General features: G+C 35.7%; 1 protein-coding gene across 1 annotated transcript; it reads right to left on the bottom strand.

Moving 5' to 3' along the window:
- Positions 1-2,665: 2,665 nt before the first annotated feature.
- LOC121031597 (60S acidic ribosomal protein P0) lies at positions 2,666-3,773 on the bottom strand. Its single transcript, XM_040476842.1, has one exon. The coding sequence runs from the start codon at positions 3,696-3,698 to the stop codon at positions 2,745-2,747; it is 954 nt and encodes a 317-aa protein (XP_040332776.1). The 5' UTR covers positions 3,699-3,773; the 3' UTR covers positions 2,666-2,744.
- Between the last annotated feature and the right edge of the window lie 18,388 nt (positions 3,774-22,161).

Genomic DNA, 22,161 nt, shown 5'->3' with positions numbered 1-22,161 from the left:
TGAAATGAATCCATCAATCTATCTCATTTTGAAGTGAAAATAAAGGCTTAAGGGTAGGGGAATTTGTGATTGGAAGAAGACACTTTACCAAGGGAATAACTGGTAATTTTCCATTTCTTTTTTTTTTTTAATTTTTTTTTCAACGTTTATTTATTTTTGGGACAGAGAGAGACAGAGCATGAACGGGGGAGGGGCAGAGAGAGAGGGAGACACAGAATCGGAAACAGGCTCCAGGCTCTGAGCCATCAGCCCAGAGCCCAATGCGGGGCTCGAACTCACGGACCGCGAGATCGTGACCTGGCTGAAGTCGGACGCTTAACCGACTGCGCCACCCAGGCGCCCCTAATTTTCCATTTCTTGATCTGAGAGGTTTCATGGAGGTATTCACTCTTTCTACTTCATTGAGTTTTACCCTTATGATCTGTGTGTATGTGCATGTGTGTATCTTCAATAAAAATATTAACACAATCACAGTACAATTCAGAATTACAAGTAAATTTGACTTAGCTATTCTTTCTTGAATCAGAAATGGAGATGGTGTGCATGGGTGGCTCAGTCGGTTGAGCAGCTAACTCTTAATATTGGCTCAGGTCATGATCTCGCGGTTCATGGGACCAGCCCTCCTATTGAGTTCTGCGCTAACAGCATCCGCTGAACCTACTTGGATTTCTCTCTCTCCCTCACTCTCTTTCCCTCCCCTGCACTCTCTCTCTCTCTCTCTCCCTCTCTCAAAATCAATAAAATAAACTTTAAAAAAAGAAATGAAGATGATAGAAGTATATATACTGATCTTTACTAAAAAATAAGCTTATATACCTGGGAAACAATATGGTGTAAAAAAAGTTATGAACTAATCAAATTTGTATACTTAAGTAAAGCAAGGAAGGAAAACAACGAATTTCTGGAAAGACGAATAGTACCTATAATGTATAGTATGCATTAGCAACATAAACACTCAAAAAATGCTTGTGACTTCAAGAAACTTATTGACTAGGAAAACTGATACTTAAGCAAGCAATTACAATATGGTGTTTCTATTGTTATTAAATCTAATATGTACATGATAAAATATACATTTAAGCACAGAATAATGACTAGTGGCCCCTCAAGAAGTCCGAGGAGATTTAAGAGAGAAAGCAGCTTTCTTCTCCACATTTTCAAAAGAAGTAATCAGAAATTAAAGCATTCAGGGAGTAAAGAATTGCAGAGAGTTTTGAGAAATCATGCTGTGAGAAGGAATTTTAATAAAATTACTATATAAATATGGATATGAAGAAAAATAGTGAATGTAATGTCAGTCTATGTAACTTTTTAACATCTATGTGAACATACTTAACATCACTTTCAGTTTATCAATGCTCAAAACTACCTAACGTTTTTAAATGTGCATTTCCGCCAGATTGTTTCTCCCTACACCCAAACTAGTCTAGATAATTCTGTGACTTGTTGCACAATCTTGACAATTCATGTAATGGATGTAACTTTCCAGTTTACTGAGAATCTGCAGAAAACTACAAATCAACTATTTTAATTAACGGCTTTCCATAATGACCTCCTTAAATGTAAATGGGAACCAGAACAAATATCTAATCCAAACTCAACAAATATTACTTTTAGACAATAATGATGATGATGATTGATGATGATATTGGTGATAAAGACAGCTTTTATCATGAGCTTACTATCGTCAACCACTCTGCTCTAATTACTCTGCTGTGTGAGTGGTGGTTAGAGATGCTGAATATCTTACCCCAGTGCACACAGTTGCACGGGGATAATTTTGAAGGCAGCTATTTTTGACGCCATTGCTTGTGCTCTGATTTACACATTTCTGTGTGCCACTCTGTTAATTTTGCACCTGGGACATGATTTTCTAGAGTTCCCTTCTCAGAACCTCAAATATTTAAGATATTTCACTTCAAATCCCCTTTAAACCAACGTTCAGAAATGTTGTATAGTCCAAATACTCCATGTGCATATGTACAATGCACCTTATCATATTAGGGCTTCAGTCATATCCTCATTAAAAAAGCCTTTTGAACAGTGTTTCACCCACACATCCCCAAATTATTTGGCCACAGGATTATGTGCATTTTTCAAACATAGTAATGACTTAAAACCCTAATGGTAGAAATGGTGTTCCCTAATGAACACAGGAAAAGCTGTGTTTTAGAAATCAAGGTAAAATGATTAATAGTTCCACCTAGAAATATACATGTTTCTTTTTTTAAGTTTATTAATTTATTTTGAGCAAGAGAGAGAGAGACAGTGGGTGAGGGGCAGAGAGAATCCTGGGCAGGCTCCGCACTGTCAGCACAGACCCTGAAGCGTGGCTTGAACTCATAAACCACAAGATCGTGACCTGAGCCAAAATCAAGAGTCAGACACTTAACTGAGATACCCAGGCCCCCCGAAATATGCATGTTTTTAATTGTTATTTATGTTTCTATTCCAATTATGGGGAAAATATATATATATATATATATATATATATATATATATATATATATATAAAATGTTTGTGCAAATAAATGTACAAAATTAATGGTAAAACTTTATAGCAGTATGTACTGGACACTATCAACTTCTTTGTCAATATATTTAACAGTTACAACACCTTATAAGTTTATTATCCCAATTTTATCCCGATTTATTATCATCTCCATTTTTTTTTTTTTAAGAGAAGTAAGCCTTTATTTCCTTGTTTCACAAATAAAGCTGGCTGAATTGGTTGCTTTTGGTGATTAGTCAAAGAGACCAAATCCCATATCCTCATCTGATTCCTCCGACTCTTCCTTTGCTTCAACCTTGGCTGGGGCTGCAGCAGCAGCAGGTGCAGCAGTGGTGGCAGCGGCCACGGGGGCAGCAGCCACAAATGCAGATGGATCAGCCAAGAAGGCCTTGACCTTTTCAGCAAGTGGGAAGGTATAATCAGTCTCCACAGACAAAGCCAGGACCCGCTTATATCCATTGATGATAGAATGGGGCACTGATGCAACAGTCGGGTAACCTATCTGCAGACATACACTGGCAACATTGCGAACACCCTCCAGGAAGCGAGAATGCAGGGTCTCCTCTGTGATGTCAAGCACTTCAGGGTTGTAGATGCTGCCATTGTCAAACACCTGCTGGATGATCAGCCCAAAGGAGAAGGGGGAGATGTTCAGCATGTTCAACAGTGTGGCTTCGCTGGCTCCCACTTTGTCTCCAGTCTTAATCAGCTGCACATCACTCAGGATTTCAATGGTGCCCCTGGAGATCTTAGTGGTGATGCCTAAAGCCTGGAAGAAGGAAGTCTTCTCGGGCCCCAGACCAGTGTTCTGGGCTGGCACAGTGACTTCACATGGGGCTATGGCACCAGCACGAGCAGCAGCTGGCACCTTATTAGCCAGCAGCATGTCCCTGATCTCAGTGAGGTCCTCCTTGGTGAACACAAAGCCCACATTCCCCCGGATATGAGGCAACAGTTTCTCCAGAGCTGGGTTGTTCTCCAGATGCCCTCGGATGGCCTTGCGCATCATGGTGTTCTTGCCCATCAGCACGACAGCCTTCCCGCGGAGGGACATGCGGATCTGCTGCATCTGCTTGGAACCTACGTTGTCTGCTCCCACAATGAAGCATTTTGGATAATCGTCCAAAAGTTGGATGATCTTAAGGAAGTAGTTGGACTTCCAGGTCGCCCTGTCTTCCCTGGGCATCACGGCGGTGCGTCAGGGATTGCCACGCAGGGTTTAAAGACGATGTCACTCTCACGAGGACGCCTGGAAAGAGCTCATCTCCATTTTAAAAATGAAGAGAGCACATAGCAGAGCCAGATTTGAAAATAACCAACCAAACACTAAGACTGCCTTTAAAATAAACCAACACTTTGCCTTCATTTTATGTATTCTAAACTTGTGAAAATCTACATATATTAGAATATCTAATTAGAAGAAAGTTGGGAGGGAAAATTAATAATAAATATGTGACATGAGCAATTTGCAAAAGAAGAAATTAAAATGTCATTGAACAAATAAAAGTAATCTCTCTAAACTAAAACATAGAAAATTCGAGACACGTGATTTTAAACAGATTTTAAAAGAAAGAGCATTTTAAAAATTCAGACATAATATCCTACATTAAAGGGCACAAATATTAAGTTTAAAAAATATATTCCGGGGCGCCTGGTTGGCGCAGTCGGTTAAGCATCCGACTTCAGCCAGGTCACGATCTCGCGGTCCGTGAGTTTGAGCCCCACGTCGGGCTCTGGGCTGATGGCTCAGAGCCTGGAGCCTGTTTCCGATTCTGTGTCTCCCTCTCTCTCTGCCCCTCCCCCGTTCATGCTCTGTCTCTCTCTGTCCCCCCCCAAAATAAATAAACGTTGAAAAAAAAATTAAAAAAAAATATTCCTATATACTTGAAGGAGAGCAGAATATACACCCAAAAATATGCCTTGTTGGCATAAGGATTATTTTGAGGTTTTTTTTTTTTTTTTTTTGAGAGAGAGAGAGCATGAGCTGGGGAGAGGGGCAGAAGGCAGAAGGGGGGGAGAAATAGAGAAAGAGAAAGGGGGAGAGAGAGAGAGAGAGAGAGAGAGAGAGAGAGAGAGAGAGAGAGAGAGAATTCTAAGCAGGCTCCAAGCTCAATGCAGAGCCTGATATGGGGCTTGATCCCACGACTCTGAGATCATGACCTGAACGAAAATCAAGTTGGATGCTCAACTGAGTAAGCCACCCAGGAGCCTCTTGAGCTGGTTAGTTTTAAGAAATGGAAGACATAGGAAAAGCTCTGAAAACTGAGAAGCTACACTTTTATAAAAGATATTTACACTTACAAGGAAAATCTCCATATGTAATGGTGTCTTCCTCTCTATACCAGGAGGAGAAAGATGATTCTAAATCTCTAGAGACTGTTATCAATGAAGAAGGCAGGGACTTAAATCTGTATAACTACACCCTCTTTTACTGTGTTCTGCCTGACAACCTTCTACAACTACTCCCTCTGCCCTCCTGACACCAACATCTTTCTATTGCTAGCTGGAGATAGTATCTAAGGTGGTAGTTTCTGCCATTTTGGAGAGTTACTTGGTTTTCTTAGTTCTTTCCCATGTATACAACAAGCATATAGCCAAAAACCTAGAAAGGTGGAGTGGAAATTATTTTTCTTCTTCAACATACCCAACACCCAATAGAGTTATAGAGTATTAACAGCACCATAAATGGTTTTCTTGCATCATTTCCTAGTCCATTCCCTCTCCAACTATAGGCACCCACCTTATAATTCTTAGGGTGTAATTTTGCCTGTCCTTAAACTTCCTATAAATGGAGGTATAAACTATGTACTCTTTGGGGTCTGATTTCTTTTCTTCAACATGTTTGTGAAATGTTTCCATGCATTTTTGTACGTCACTACACAACTTTTACTTTCTATTGCAGAGAAGTATTCCTTGCATAAATAAACCACAATTTGTTTATTCCTTCTCTGGTTGATGGACATTTGGGTTGTTTCCAGATATAGGCCATTATGAATAAAGCTACCATAAACATTCTTGTACAAGTCTTTTAGCAAACATGTTTGAATTTTGTTGTGTAAAATTACAGTTACTAGAATTGAGACTTGTATATGTTTAACTATTTTCCAAACAATTTCCACAGTAACTGTGGGATTGACATTTCAACCAGTCACGTATGAGAGATTTCATTGTTTCTTATCTCAGCCATCATTTGGTATTGTCTTTACTTTAGATATCCTGCTGAAAGTGCAGTGGAATCCCATTCTAATTCTAATCCATATTTTTCTAATACCTCACTGTACTGATCATCTTTTCATGAGCTCATTGACTATTTGTATACCATGTGTGTGTGTGTGTGTAGTGTCCAAATAATTTTTCTCTTTTTAAAATTGGGTGATGTGTCTTTTATTATTGAAATTAGATAATCTTAAGTGGGACATGCGCAATATTTTACTATCAAGTATGACGTTTGCTGTAGAATTTTACATGTCTTCTATCAAATCGAGGTAAGTTCCCTGTATCCCCAGTATTCTGAGAGTCTTTAACATGAAGAAGGGTTGATTATTGTCAATTTTTTTGTATGTCTACTAAGATGAGCATTATTTTTTTGCCTTTATTCTATCAATGTGTCCAATTACAATGATTGATTTTTGAATACAAACTAAGTCTTGTATTCCTTCAATAACTTCATTTAGTCAAAATTATTTTACATTTTTATATCTTTCTGGATTTCATATGTTAATATATTCTTAGGGATAATTGTATCTACGTTCGTGAAGATTATTTATTATTTTCTTCTAAGTTCTTGGAAATATCTGGTATTAGTCTTATGATGACTAACACTAAATTAGTAAATGGTCCCTCCTCAATTTTCCAAAATAAATAACATTCATTTATTTACTAAACATTTCAAATAATTTTTTAGTGAAGATATCTTAGCCTCATGTATTGTTTTTATAAATGTTTTCCAAAACGATGAAAATACAAAACTAGAAAAGAAGATATTACCTATGTTCCACAGTAGAATGAAAATAACCTAATAAAATATCTGAAATTGAAAGCACTTTACAAACTATAAAATGCTTCATGAATGGATCAAAGAATGAATCCCAAAGAAAATTGAGGAAAGTTTGAATTGGATGATAAAAACACACAACAGATCAACAAAAATGGAATATAGTTCGAGGACTGATAAGAAGAAATTGTACAGCTTATATTAGAAGATAAAACAAAAGACAAAACATTCTATTTAAAAAGCAATGAAAAAAAGAGCAAATTAGCCCAAAGAAAGATGAAAATAAGAAAGAGCAAAAATCAGTGAAATAGGAAAAGAATAATAGAAAAAAATCACTATATGCACAAGTTGGTCCTTTAAAAAATTAAGGAAATTGATAACCCCTTAAAAGACTGGTAAAAAACAAAAGAGGAAAACACAAACTGCCAATATTAAGAATGAAAGAGGGATGATATCCCTGATCCTTTGCACACTAAATGTCTAAAAGCGAAATATTGTGAATAAATTCATTCTAACAAATTAAATAATGTAGTTGAAATGTATAAAGTTCTTGAAAAACTAACTTAGATCCAATAATAGAAAAATAAATGGTTATATTAAATAGCCCTATGGTGGTTACATATATGCAGGATTTCTGATACTCTGTTTACAGTTTCGGTCTGCTGCTAAGATTCACTATTTGTTTACCAACTCTTAACATTTTCGTATATAATTCCACATACATTTACAATGACTGTATAAATTCCTAATCTTATGTTCCAATATTTCAAGTTTCTATGGGTTGGTTTCTGTTCATTTTTTTCTTGAATGTAGGTTTTGGCTTTCTGCTTCTTCACATATCTTTATTATATCATGCACAGTGGATACATGCACAGTGGATACAGAATGACAGGAACAATAGAGGGGTGTTTTATTGCTTTGTTTTTGCTATTTTTCTCCCAGTAGAAGGAGCCCTGTTCTGTGCACTGATGTTAAAGTGAGAAAGTAACCATTCAAACATCACCACGTTATGAGCAGGGATGCTACAGAGACACAACTTCAAGACTGAGCTCACTCTTGGTTAGCCCAGCTCCTGTACAAGGATGCCACACCTCCTGCTCCGGGTGATATCTCGGCCTCTGCTGTTGCTATTAGCTGTCTAGTGGCGAGCTTCTTTGGCTAGTGTTTAAGCCTGGACCCTACAAGGAGATGAACAGTAATGCTGTGTTTGGATTCAGTGATTCCGAGACCCATGAGAAGGGACAAGACTGTACTTCCTGTCTCCATTCCGTCCTGTCTTCACTTGCCATTTTTCAGCAAAATTTGGGGGAGGAGTAGATGTGGAGGATTTCTATTTTGAGCTAATTGTTATTGCATTTGAGTTTCCCAAATATAATAATCCCTCTGGCACCAGTCATTATCAGTAGCTTCGTTGATGTCTTCTCTACCCTCTAGGTCATTCATCCCAGGAATACCTTCATTTCTACCAGCTTTTGCAACTGGAAACTACCATGGCTTGCCCTTAACCTAAGAAGGGCTCTGCTTGCTGGTTACCAGTGTATCAAGGATTTAGTGTATCTGCTGCTCATAAATAGTCACATAGACTGGTAGGACTTCAACATTATGCAGATTTGTCTTGATCTTCTCTTCCTTTTCCCATTCTCAAGTGGAAGTGAAAGCTAATCCATTTTTCTGTGCTACCTTCTTCTGCACCTAAGAGAAACCCACACATACACACATATGCACTTTATCCTAGAGCAAGTCTGCAGTGCATTTGTTTACTTTTGCTTTCCTATAATTTCAAATGTGCCAACCAAATTTCTCATTTAGAAAAGCTATCTGTTTTTAATTCTTTATCCATCTTTCCACATTATAATTTTCAATATTGAATTGTCCTTTTATACCAGCATTCTAATACATATATGGTATAATTTGTATCTTTTTTTTAAGGTTTTATTTATTTATTTTGAGGGAGAGAGAGAAAAAAAAATGCACACATGAGTGGGGAAGGGGCAGAGAGAAAGGAGAGAGAGAGAGAATCTCAAGCAGGTTCCATGCTGTCAGTGCAGAGCCCCACATGGGACTCAATCTCACTGAACCATGAGATCATGACCTGAGCCGAAACCAAGAGTTGGATGCTCAACCAACAGAGCCACCCAGATGCTCCAAATTTATATCTTAATAAATATATAATAGGTATATAATCTGGAATTTATTGATGAAATAAAAATGTCTTTTGGTCCTTCAAAAATCATTTGATGGTATTAAATATTAACACTTCTGATTACCAAACTTTGCTTCTTTTTAGAATGCCTACACATTTTCCTCTGTGAAGGTTCCAGGAGAAATTTCAGATAATACTTTTTTATACCAAATGGTGAATTCTCCCATTGAGAAATATGCTAATTAGACAAACACTAATGGCATTAATTTTCCAGAAGTTTGTAAACTATTTCAGGTAAATATTGAGAATTATTTTACTTATAAGTTGCACTCTTCTAGGGCATTTACACGTTCAGACAGCCATGTGCTTTTGAGCAAAATTTTGACTGGTTGAAAATGGGAGCAAAGAAAATCAAAACCAAAACATTCACAAAATCCTTAATAGATTTCAGAGTTTTACGATGTCTGTGTTTCTTTTTTATATAGCCTGTATTTGCTGTTTTTACGAGGTATTTTTTAGTAGTTGAATTTCACATCAAATAAACTTTCTGTACTTTGAAGGACAACAACCAAAACCTTTGTCTTTCTCTTCCTTCCTGCCTAGAACATACATATAATGGTTGAGGAAGATCATCCATTTTGTGATCATGAAGTAAACAAAAATTGAACATGACTGAGCAGAAAAATGGGATGACCAGGGGTGATGCTGCTATCTCACAGCCAGCACACTGGGTCCACTGCCTACAATAAACCCTACTTGTGAGAAAAACACATAAGCCCCTTTTTAAATAAATAGTCTAACTCTACTTCTTAATTGATGCGAATATTTTTAAACACTGATGAACTAAACATCCAAATATTGAAAATTTTAGTATCACTATCTACTATAAAATTTGAAATTATCTTTATGGATCAATGAGTTATTTAATGCTCTTTCACACCTGAGTCTACATTGTAAATTAAAACTATGTCAGCTTTGAAGAATAACCAACTTAAAATTATGCTCTAAATTTATACTTGGATTTTGACTAACAGTAAGATCTCTCATTATCTACTATACCCAAAGCAATGATATTTATGCTACTTTTGAATGTACAGAATAACTTATCTTTCTCATGGGGGTAGAAAATCATGTTTAATGCATTTTTATAGGGAAAAAAGGCCCTAAAAACACAGCCTCAAACATCTGGCTTAAAAAGGAGAGAAGAGGGGCAGTTGGGTGGCTCAGTCGGTTGAGAGTCTGACTTTGGCTCAGGTCATGATCTCGCGGTTCATGAGTTCAAGCCCTGCATCGGGCTCTGTTGTGACAGCTCAGAGCCTGGAGTCTGCTTCGGATTCTGTGTCTCCCTGTCTCTGCCCCCCACCACTCATTCTCTCTCTCTCTCTCTCTCAAAAAAAAAATAACAAAAACTTTTTTTAAAAAAGTTTTAAATGAGAGGAGAAATATATTACAGAAGAACATGTGAATTTACTTACAACGTGTGAAGTGCTTAGAAGTTGTCACTCCTGTCCTTACCATGAGAAAAAGCTAAACAAATTGAAAAGTAATGACTTTCCTTGGACGTACCAGAGAACTGAGATTAAAGAGAAAATACCACTGCAAAATTGAGAGAGATAAGCAAATCAGCCAAGATCTACATATTGGGGCAGGTGTTGGAACCAAACTTAGGAGAAACACTTATATGGTAATTTTGTCTAATTACTAGAGACTAAGGATGGATTCGTGTGAGAGAAGCTGCTGTGAGGCAATTTTATGGACACCCCCAAACTTTCATGCGTTTTATCTCCAAGGACCCTACTACTGAGTTCTTATGGTAAAGACTGAGAAAGATTCTTCACCGTCGTGTCAGGGCAAAGAAAGAGTAGTTATAAAATTATGAATGTCTTCTTCTTAAGAAAGGTTTACAGTCCAGGGTAAAAGACGTTACCAGAGCCTTACCACATTTGGGGGAGGGCATCCTTTGTCTAATCTTGTCTCACTGAAGAGAAGGAAACAAAAGATACTCTATTTGGAGAATTTTTGAGCATGAAGAGTAAACCTTAATTTCTGTAGCTTTTAAAAATTATCAATTAGGAAGCAGAGAAATTACAAAATGTTGGAATGCAGAATGTGACACAAAAATAACTACTAAAATGTATGAAACAAGCTCACTGAAGTGGGTGAGGAGAAATGTGCTTAATTAAGCAACTTTGGAAATGAGAGGAGACTATAAGTTTACAGGTGAAAGGAATTGTATACAAGCACAGTATTTTAGTTAATGACATTCCCCCACCCAGGAGAACAGACTAATCATTGTGATAACACAACATATGTACATTGCAAATGAACAATTAATTGATGGTGGATAGTGGAAGCCAGATTTTTCACTGTGTGAGAATTTATAGACAAGAAGAGAAGGCTAGAATGAGCCATTTAGTAATGTATTTAAGTTGAAGATATCAGTATGAACACATGTTTGGCTTCATAGGTATATCCATGGTTATATACAGAAATATTTATAATTATGTGTGTGTACACAGGCTATCTTTCCTTTCTCTGTTAACTGAGAATGCGTAGGAACAGCAACTACCTAGTAATAATGAGCAAACCTAGTATCTATACCTTGGTTTCTAATACGATTCTCCAATAAAAGGTATTGTATTCATTAGTTAAAATGTTGATTTCTATCCACCTATAATAGTTACTTTTTATATAACTGGCAAAATAACAATACTATATTTTGAATTGCCAAGGTTCTTACCAATTTAATTATGTTTTTTAAAGTATATGTTTCAAGGATTAAAAGATCACTTTTCAAGAATGATTCCAAAAATTATCAATCTACAGAAATACTTCCATATTTTCATGCATGTCAGGTTGTCACCATGAACTATTAAAGAAAGGATAAATACCATATTGTGACACTAAGGACTCTTATTTTTAGTGAAATAATTTTTCTAAGTTTATTTATTTATCTTTTGAGAGAGAGAATGAGAATGAGTGGATAAGGGGCAGAAAGAAAGGGAGAGAGAGAACCCTAAGCAGTATCCTTGCTGTCAGTGCAGAGCCTAGCGCGGGGCTTGAAACCATGTGCCATGAGATCATGACCTGAGCCAAAATCAAGAGTTGGATGCATAACAAACTAAACCACCCAAGTGCCCCAAGTTTTGTTCAAATGAAAATACATGCAAATATCTTATTTAGTACACTCAACCTAAGAAATAACTAAATGAAGATTTTTTCTGAAAATCTTTGAAAATCTCATTTATTCAGTAGACTATATTCAAATTTACAATCCCTCCATAAATTTGGCAGGATTTTTAAGGAGAAATGATTTCTCCAAGCTGGGGAACTCTTTGTATCTGATGGTTGAGTTCTAGGTAGATTCTGGTTCTTCCCAAAATACCTGAAGTCAAATGGAAAAGTTTTGTAAAACATAGAGGCATATGGAAGAATACGTAAAATGTGGAGGCAAAAAGAGAACTGAAACAAATCCCTTTCAAGATCTAGGTTTTTGTCAAACCAGTACACAAATCAATCAAAAATTAATGGCCATAGACAACTAAAAAGTAAGCTCTCTTAGGCCAAGGAAAACAATCCTATTACCCCAAATGTGCAAGGTATTTTTTAATGGCTCTATTGAAAAACTCCTTACTAATATAAATTTAAAAGGTCTGTACAACAGGGTCAGGCTCTAAATCCCTCTCATAAATTGATAGAGCTAGTGTCTCCAACTCGGCTACCCAATTAAGAGACTGATTAACTGGGATGGAGAGCATAAGACAGAGGTAGGCACTGCAGAGGAAGGTCTACCTTTAGTCTGCTCACCGCATACAAAATATAAACACAAGTCAAGCCCACAACCTGAAACCTAGCTTGTCAAGGGAACAAGGACACAGGTAGCCATTCCATATGCAAATATGTTATATCAGTTAAATATTCAACAAAACGTCAGAGGTTTTTTTATAAATCTGGTTGCCAAAAGTTAGTAATTCCTTTCTCATAGATGAAGCGGAAAAAGGATATTGAGGACATTGCAAAAACCCTTCATCTGGAGTGTGAGGTATGAGTCCCTCTCCAATCAGGAAATAACATGGAGAAATAAATTCCTGTCTTTCAGTATATCGAACTAAATAGTAAAGGCCATGGTCAACCAATGTGTGGCTATCTGTTTTGGGGTAAAGGAGATTGACATAGGCAAATCCATACCCACTTTCGTAAGGCCTCTTCGTTGACGTATTGTCCAAATTCCTATGAGCTTAAAGTTGCCATTGGAGATTCTTAAAACAACTAGATCCACATCAAGGCCACATTGCCTCTTAGGACAAAAATAGTTCCCTTGTGTCTATTAAGTCTTCCATGTTTACTTGGGTCCTGAATTTAGTTAGCATGGTATATGTCCCTACTGCCATACCACCTTCACCTCTTGTGGGTGACTAACATTTATAACCATGTCTTCTAACTTTGCGCATATTCCAATTCTTGTCTTTCTGTTTTTGTATTCCAAGGCCCTCATATCTCAAAGGAAATCACTTTGTCTTTGTCATATATATCACAAACAGAGAATCACCTGCAAAATTTTTAACTGAAAGAGGTTATTGATAGTTTGGCAACTTGTGTCCACAGATGCCCAGTGAAGATCAGTACTTCCAATGATCCTGAAAATCTTTCCTGGCCTCAGATTTTGGACTTCTTAGATCTTGAATAACTCGTGTCTCTCTCATGACAGCAGAGATGCTCCTATCTGATTGTCTCTTCCTGCAGCAGTAGACGGTGTTTCTCTGTTGTTCCCTAAGCCTTCCAAATCTTTCCTATCTAAGTCTTTCTATCACACTTGTAGGTCTAATGTTACTTATTGGTTCAAAATGCTTCCATCTCTTTGTCTCTCTCTCTTTTTCTCTATGTGTTTGGGGCCTATATTTTCCCTAAATTTCCCAATTCCCTGAGCTATAGGTACTTCTCCTCATGTTCATATATGTTAAGACTCAAACTCAAACTCTCTCTTAAAGACAGGTTGTTCTTCAAGCTTGATCACCATATGTAAAGACAATAAAGGATCTTTTCAATCTCCTGTGTGTCTCCTTCCACACAGACAGTGAGTTCTAAACATTATAAATTTCTTATTACTTGATTTGTAAATATTCAGAGTTTTATTTCTCTACTCCAATCCCAGAAAATATACATTTATGCCCCTTCAGAAAAATTCAAATTTATCTTTACCTGTTCATAAATAAAACATGCCACTTCACAATATTTCTATAACAGTACAGGTTTTTGAAGACACAATAATGTCAGTTTATTAAATAAACAAACTAGATACCCTGCTTTTACTTAAAAAGAAAGGGAGGGGATACTATTGGGAATCTGGGAAGATGATCAATATATCTAATACCTATGTATTTCTTTCTTTGGCCTGAAATGTAATTCCAAACAAAATAAATAGAATCTAAATTTGAGGTTGCTAATTTAATGCCTAAATAACAGTGCCCAGACCTAACAAGCAAAGGTCAAAACATGTTATACTCAGTTTGGTTTAAAACTTAGCATAAGAGACTCTTAAAAACTGAGAACAAACTGAGGGTTGATGGGGGGTGGGAGGGAGGAGAGGGTGGGTGATAGGTATTGAGGAGGGCATCTTTTGGGATGAGCACTGGGTGTTGTATGGAAACCAATTTGACAATAAATTTCATATATTAAAAAATAAATAAATAAATAAATAAATAAATAAATAAATAAATAAATAAATTTTAAAATCTTAAAAAAAAAAAAACTTATCATTTGCTTTTCAATTCTGGTTAAAAAAATACAATAAAGGCCAAAAGAAATCTAATGCAGCACAAACTGCCATACCAACATAGGCTGAAAATCTGGGATGTAGCAGTCTGGTATACAGAAGAATTGAACTTCAAGATTTTCCTCAAAAAAAGCTACTTACTGGGGCGCCTAGGTGGCGCAGTCGGTTAAGCGTCCGACTTCAGCCAGGTCACGATCTTGCAGTCTGTGAGTTCGAGCCCCGTGTCGGGCTCTGGGCTGATGGCTCAGAGCCTGGAGCCTGTTTCCAGTTCTGTGTCTCCCTCTCTCTCTGCCCCTCCCCTGTTCATGCTCTGTCTCTCTCTGTCCCAAAAATAAATAAACGTTGGAAAAAAAAAATTAAAAAAAAAAAAAGCTACTTACTTCTGTATTGCTGTGGCTCCAAGCAACTCCAACCCACACAGGACAAAGTCACAGGAAGTTCACCGACAGTCTTCACATGTTGTATGTTATGCCTCCATGCTATCTCAACGCATACACGTCCATCAGTTCCCAGCCAATATGACGTGTGGTAGATCTTCACATAGATTTATTTACCCTTTTCCTCTTCTGACTTTAACCTGTAGAAAGGAGACAAAGGAAGTCAATGGGGAATCATTTACTAGCTTTATTATGGGGCCTCTAACTCAACACAGCTGATACGCTTGCTGGGACGTGAAGTCTAAAGAGGGGACCTCAGACTACTTTTCACAATATACAGTTGTATGTTTCAGCAGGTACTGATGATATATGGTCATGGTACAAGCCTGAAACACCACTGAGACAGCCACCTGACAGGTCGCATTACACAAGGAGACTGTAATATTTGCATTGCTCTGTGACAAAGGATGATCTTACCTGCCTTAAAAAAAAAAAAAAAACACAATAGTTTTGTATAAGGCTGAATGTTATCTCTGTAATGTATGCTAGAAATCAATTATACATTTCTTTCTGAAAATACATTATCTTCCTAGGTTAACATAAGATATAGATTTTGTTTTTAGTAAATTGAATATAAAGAGGATCAGGAATAGGACGAATAGAATCATAGGTTTAATGTAAAACATAATAGTACTGTAGCCTTCCAAGATATCTTTCAAATGCATCACTGCTAGTGAAAATGGAAAATAATATTTAGAAAATGTGCTTTCTCAAAAAGCTGGTAGGATGTTTAGAACAAAAACTGATGAATTACAGTGTTTTAATGAGTTATTTTTAAAAATTTTTAATGTTTATTTATTTTTGAGATAGAGACAGAGAGAGAGAGAGAGCGACAGAGAGACACAGCGTGAGAGGGGAAGGGGCAGAGAGAGAGGGAGACACAGAATCTGAAGCAGGCTCCAGGCTCTGAGCTGTCAGCACAGAACCCGCTGCAGAGCTCAAACTCCAGAACCAGATCATGAGACAAAGTCAGATGCTTAACCAACTGAGCCACTCAGGTGCCCCAGTGGGTTATTTTTAAAAGTGCAAATAATTATCTATATAACTTTCTATAATTTTTATACTTATTGAACAGTCATGAGCTGATTTTTCTACTTGCTGACTTAAGTGAAAATATATGGGTTTGAGCTACTGCTATGTCCCTTACTGGGGCTGCAAGTTTGCTTAAGTAACTTTCTACAAGCCCCATTTGTTTCATCTATAAAATAAAATCTCTAGACTGAATGATCTCTAAGTTCCTTCCCAGCTATAAAATCCCCAAACTTCATCTCCAATTTACTTTATGGGAAGGAAAATAAAAGATGAGCTCTGTCCATCAAATCATTGTTGTGTATTCACCAAAAATTGCACATTTCATATTTATTGCTAGGCACTGACAATAATTTTCAGTTATCTATTATATTTACCAGTTAAAGAACCACAACAATGGTTGTGTATTTAATGTATTTGGATGTGTATTTAATTCAACGATGTGTAGAAAACAAGGATTACACAAAAGCATTATTATTATAAAGGTATACCACCTGACTCTGTTCTTAATTATATCCACAGATATAAAAACATGAAGAATGAAGTTCTTTTATATGATTCTTATGTAATTCTTTCTTCTATGGCAAGACAATATAAAATGCTTTCTTTTTCTTTAGCCTGATGATGGCAAAGTGGTACTAACACTAACAAACATATTGTACTGTTGGAAGAAAGTGACTTATCCATTATTTTATTTTATTTTATTTTATATCCATTATTTTAAAGTTGTACATAAATATGAATCCTTATTTAAAAAAAAATTTTAATGTTTATTTTTGAGAGAGAGAGACACACACAGACAGAGTATGAGTGGGGAGAGGGCAGAGAAAGAGGGAGACACCGAATCCAAAGCATGTTCCAGGCTCTGAGCTGTGTCAGAACAGAGCCTGATTTAGGGCTCGAACTCACAAACTGTGAGATCATGACCTGAGCCGAAGTCAGGGCCTTAACCAACTGAGCCACCGGGGTGCCCAAGTTCTAATTTTGAATGAATATAAAGACATATTCATTTAAAAACCAAAGTAACAACTACCTGATAATATTTTTAATTTTAAACTAAGTACTTAGTAAAAAACCTATTAAACATATAGTGTATTTCCTGTTTCTCTATTTTAAGTGTATTGATTTATCTGTATATTTATTTGACAAATGTCATATTCCTTAAGATTTACATTTCATGAAGGAAGGGATTTCATCTCTTTTGTTCATAGTAGTATATCCAGTGTTTAATTATATACTAGTTATTCTAGATATTACCTCCAAAATTTGTTGATTTAATTAATAAATAAGTGAGCAAGTCTCTAATGGACTTCAGAGTCTATTGAAGCGATAAACACATACACAAATGACTGTTAATGGCATGGGATAAGAGAATGCTAAATATTATTATAAACAAAGGGCTAAGTGAGTATATAACAGGGGGTTATTAATTTTAACTTGTTTCTAAAACCTTCCTGGAAAAGTTGATATTTTCATTTTACCTAAAAAAATAAAAATTAAAAATAACCAGGAGTTAGATAAGTTGAAATGAGATATTTTACATACAGGAAATTTAGATACAAAACTTCCAGGTCATGAGGTAAATAAAGTTAGGAATAATAAAGGTTGCTGAAGGGAAAGTAGCAGGATGCAAAACCTCTGAAATTGTGAAAAAACACAGAATTTTAATTTCTATTATATATGCTCTGAAGAACATGAGCAATGTAGAGCAGCAATATGAGCCCTGGTTTTCAAATCTTTGAAAGAGAAAAGATAATAATTGTCCCACTGAGATATTAAGAATTAAACAGGACAATAAATGCAATGTATATCATATATATTTTGGCAAGTAATATGTTCTCAATAAACGATAACTGTGACTAAATATATATAATACATTATATTTCTTGTATATTATATATACAGATACAAAAATATATAATCAAGTACAGAATTGTGTCCCATTGTTGGAGAGGAAATGGGGGAAAAAAGGAATACTTTCATGATTCTCCAAATGTAACAATTTGAATGTGTGTGTGTGTGTGTGTGTGTGTGCGCGCGCGTGTAGAGAAAGCAGTAAGTTCCTCAAGTTCCTAGCACATGGGGATAACAAAGAGAAGAGCTGTAAAATTATAATCCCAAAAACTAAGAGAAGGAAGAGTACCATCTGAGTCTTAAGCTTTTTAAAGCAAACTAAGGAGTCTAAAGCCCAAAGTTGTATACTGTTGGGACTGAATTCATTAACATACCTAAATAAAGTCTATCTATCAGAGGAGATTTAGTCACCTCTGGAAACTGAGGTGCTGAGTCCCTAAGGTATAAATCTGAATTCTCTTCAAGTGCAATTCCAAATCCTGAAATAGGGAGAAAGTCTGGGCTAGGGGAATTGCCAATTCCTTTGGCAAGACTTCCTATCATGTAAATGAATGTGTCCATTTATTTCAGCTTGATGTCATAAAATCTTCTAGTTATCTAATTTTTTTGATACAATACATACCCAGCTCTCATGTGACTATATTTTGTTTTCCCATACAGGTGTGCCTTTGGGGAAAACATATACCAGTCATGCCGAAGTAAGAATTTTATTCATATAACATAGTTCTTGTTTTAAACTAATTAACATTTGGGTTGAATTATATCTCCAAAAGGATATGTTGAAATCCTAACCTAGTACTTGTGAATGTGACCTTATTTGGAAATAGGGTCTTAACAGACGTAATCAAATTAAAATGAGGTCATATTGGATTAGTGTGGTCCTCAATTTAATGACTAGAGTCCTTTTAAAAAGAGGAAATTTACATACAAAGAGACACAGACATACAGGAAAAAAATGCAACATGATGAGAGGGGCAGACTGCACCTACAAATAAAAAAATCAAGGATTACTGGCACCCACCAGACACTAGGCTAGAGGGATGGAATGGGCAGTCCCTCAGAGTTTTCCAGAATGAATCAGCCTTGTCAACACTTGATGTCAAACTTCTCTCTAGAACTGTATGAGGATAAATTTTTATTGTTTTAAGCCACCCACATTATGGCACTTTGTTATGTTAGCCTTAGGAAATTAATGCAATATAGTCAAAGGAAGTAATTTCTCTCCCTATGTTCTGCAGCAGAAAAAAAAAAGATAATATTTTTTCATTTGTTGGTTTGGGTTTTATATATACTAGATCATATACCTTCAGTGATACTTTTCTTCGATATTAGTTTTGTAAACATTTTCAAGAAGACTCATGAAAATCTATTCTGTTTGACTACTTCTATTTAAAGAATTTGACATTTTTCACAATTGACCATTAGTGGCTGCTTATTGTCTTAGATGTTAAGTGTATCACTTGCAAAATAATCCCAAACCTTTTGACACAGGAAATAACTCTTCTATGATTGCCTTCAAACCAAGGCCTGTTTCTTAGCAGGACACAGCAAAATGTGTGTGTGTGTGTGTGTGTGTGTGCGTGTGTGTCTGTTGGAGAAATGAGAAATGTTCAGATATATTTTTTATTTCAATTCTCCAACTGTTAACTAAATTCGAGTTCTTATTGTTATTTTAGTAAGAAAATAATGAAATATATCATCAATAAAATTTAAAGGAACAAGGTGAATCAATCTAATGGGAGAATCTAAATCTTTCCAAGGATCCATCTAAGTCCATAAAAAGAGCACCCGTTGATAGGTAACAGCAGGGGATTAAAGACTGAAGCAGTTTACTGCAGGCTATGAATGACCTGATCCCTTAATCCATCTGTCTTTTTATATGAGAATGCTATGCTAATTAGCTGCGTAAATTGTTTCCTGATGACATTAATTTTGTGCCTTTTTGTTATTCTGGGCTTTGACTTTCACTGTGATAAAAATATACTAAGGGACATTTCCAATTTAGATGGTTCTGATCCTGATAAATTCCAACACGGAAGCAATGTTGTGGGGAAATATGCATAAACAGCAAACTTAATCAATCCTGGGGATAGACATAGAGGACTTTGGCTTCCTATATAATCGTTCCCTTTAGCTTCTAAAGCATTACATTAACACACTTGAAATGTTGAAACATAATTCAAAGAGAACTACTAGCAAATGCAATTTTCATTGCCCCATTTTCTTTGGAGAAAATCAAGACTTGAATATTAACATGGAGAAAGTAATGGAACAGATAGTCGTGATGTGAAATCTTATTAGTAAACAAGAGCTGCATCTGAAAAAATATTGTCATTAAAAGCTATGTAGTAGTTAATTGAGTTTGATATGAAATTTAGTGCTGGAAAGTTAATGACTAATGCAGCTATTTCACAGAGCTTGGTTACTGCAGGCTCTATAATGATCTCCTTTTGCTTCGGAGCAACAATGAAATTAACCTCTCTTTTGTCCTGCAGGTGTTGTGTTCTGATAATGCATATCCCTTACAAGTTTGGGTAAATTATTTGCTTTGCATATAAATTAACCCTAAAGCTGAATCAATATAAGAATAATGAAAATGTAGAAAAAAAAATGTATTCTAGGAAAACAAAGATTTATAGCAAAGTATACCAAAACACTAGATCCAGATCCAATTTCAGGGAAATGGATTAAAAAATATTTACAAGGCTTGAGAGAGAGAGGGAGAGAGAGAAAAGAAAGAAAAAAGAAAAAAAGTTATATGACTGAGGGAAGGATGATTCTAGACAAGAAAATGTTATTTCAGTATTTTTGACATTAGGATAAAAATAATTGAGAATCAGTACACTTCCACTATAAAAATAATAAGATAGTACTTATTTCACAATTCTTAAGTGACAACTTAACTCCACTTTATTAGGGATGTATTGTCCTTTAATTAAACTCTAATTTCAAAATGTGAATCGTTACAGCTACAAGATAAAGACCCAAAGTTCACTTCTTTTGCAGATTAGTAGTTATATTTCACCGCCAATCAAAGCTTTCATTTTCTTATTTTGTACCTTCAGAGACTTCTTCCACACATATTTTTCTGTTTTTTTTTTTCCTTTGGTATTCACTCCTTTAAAAATGTGTGTGTGTATAAATTATTTATAAATGTGACAATTTTTCTTCTTTAAAATTATAACTAAATTCAAATTGCTTTTATTATCTGACAAAATTCAGAATTTAGCAATGTCTTATTAAGTGTTTGATAGTATGTCATACTTATTACATCAAGTGTACAAATTCTTGTGAATTGGAGAAGAAAGTTAGGACCTCCTCAACTTTATATATTTAAAGAATGTGTGTACCCATGGAAACAATGATCATAAACTTATTGGTGATGTTTGGATGGTGAAATGTGAATAGATAATATTATGAGGACTTTGTCGGTAAATAAATGTAATCCTTTATGTTGACATCTGGTTATTTTAACTGTTTAAAGGAATAATCCTGTTTTAATCTCTCCAAAACATTCTTTATTCTCCTCTCTTACAGTTGAGCATTGGGTATAGCTTTGATATTCTTGGTTGTTGCCCATTGGGTTTAATGCTCATTCTTTGTTTCTAAATTCCAAAAGGAAAGTGAAATCTAAAGTACAATAATAATCATTAATAATTTATAGAATGCCCATCTCCAAAACAAAATCAAGGACGCTATAGATAATAATAAGCACACATTAAACCAACTGGGCACTGTGCCCAGAAAATCTGCCAAGTATACACAATAGGCAAGCAAATAGCTTGCATGCGTATAAGGAGGAATAAGTAGGGGAAAACAATGCATGAAACACTTACAAACAGAACATCTAGGGAGTCAATAGATTTCCAAACTTCCACAGGAAACAAAAATATTTTGAAGCCTTTTCTGCTGGGTCTACTAACTGTTTTACAGTGTAGGGTAGATATGAACACTATCAGAAGAGGCTTAAGCAAATTAAGTATATCCTAAAAATTGCAAATTTGCTAGATGCAATAGATTATTTTAGGTTGTACAAGCTACCAAGTGATGAGTTCCAGGGCCACAATACAGCTACAAGTTGTGAGGTTTTCCATTATGGGTATGATGTTAACCATTTATTTTTCATATGGTTGATTTTATAGCATTCTATTGGGATGGCATGTAATTATGACAAGGAGATATGAAGAGTCTCGTGAACATGTTTCCTCACCTCATAAAACAGTACCTGGCGTTTCTGAGGTCAGGTCTCTTTTGGCAAATTAAAAAAAGAAAATGTTCCCATGAACTGAAGAAATCTATACTGAAATATGGCCTGTGATTCCATTTAGGTAGGCTTTCACAGTTGTACATCTGAAGAACAATAGCATAAACAAAATGCTAAAAATATTTTCCTTCTGAGGGATAAGTGCTCCAAAATTC

This window comes from Herpailurus yagouaroundi, unplaced genomic scaffold (genome assembly GCF_014898765.1).
Source record: "Herpailurus yagouaroundi ecotype Mexico unplaced genomic scaffold, PumYag 141, whole genome shotgun sequence".
Classification (NCBI taxonomy): domain Eukaryota; kingdom Metazoa; phylum Chordata; class Mammalia; order Carnivora; family Felidae; genus Herpailurus; species Herpailurus yagouaroundi.
The sequence above is the reverse complement of the archived record's forward strand: the minus strand, read 5'-3'. Positions and strand labels throughout refer to the sequence as shown.

Excerpts from the sequence above, each read along its gene's own strand:
- LOC121031597 (XM_040476842.1), bottom strand. The coding sequence starts at position 3,698 with ATGCCCAGGGAAGACAGGGCGACCTGGAAGTCCAACTACTTCCTTAAG.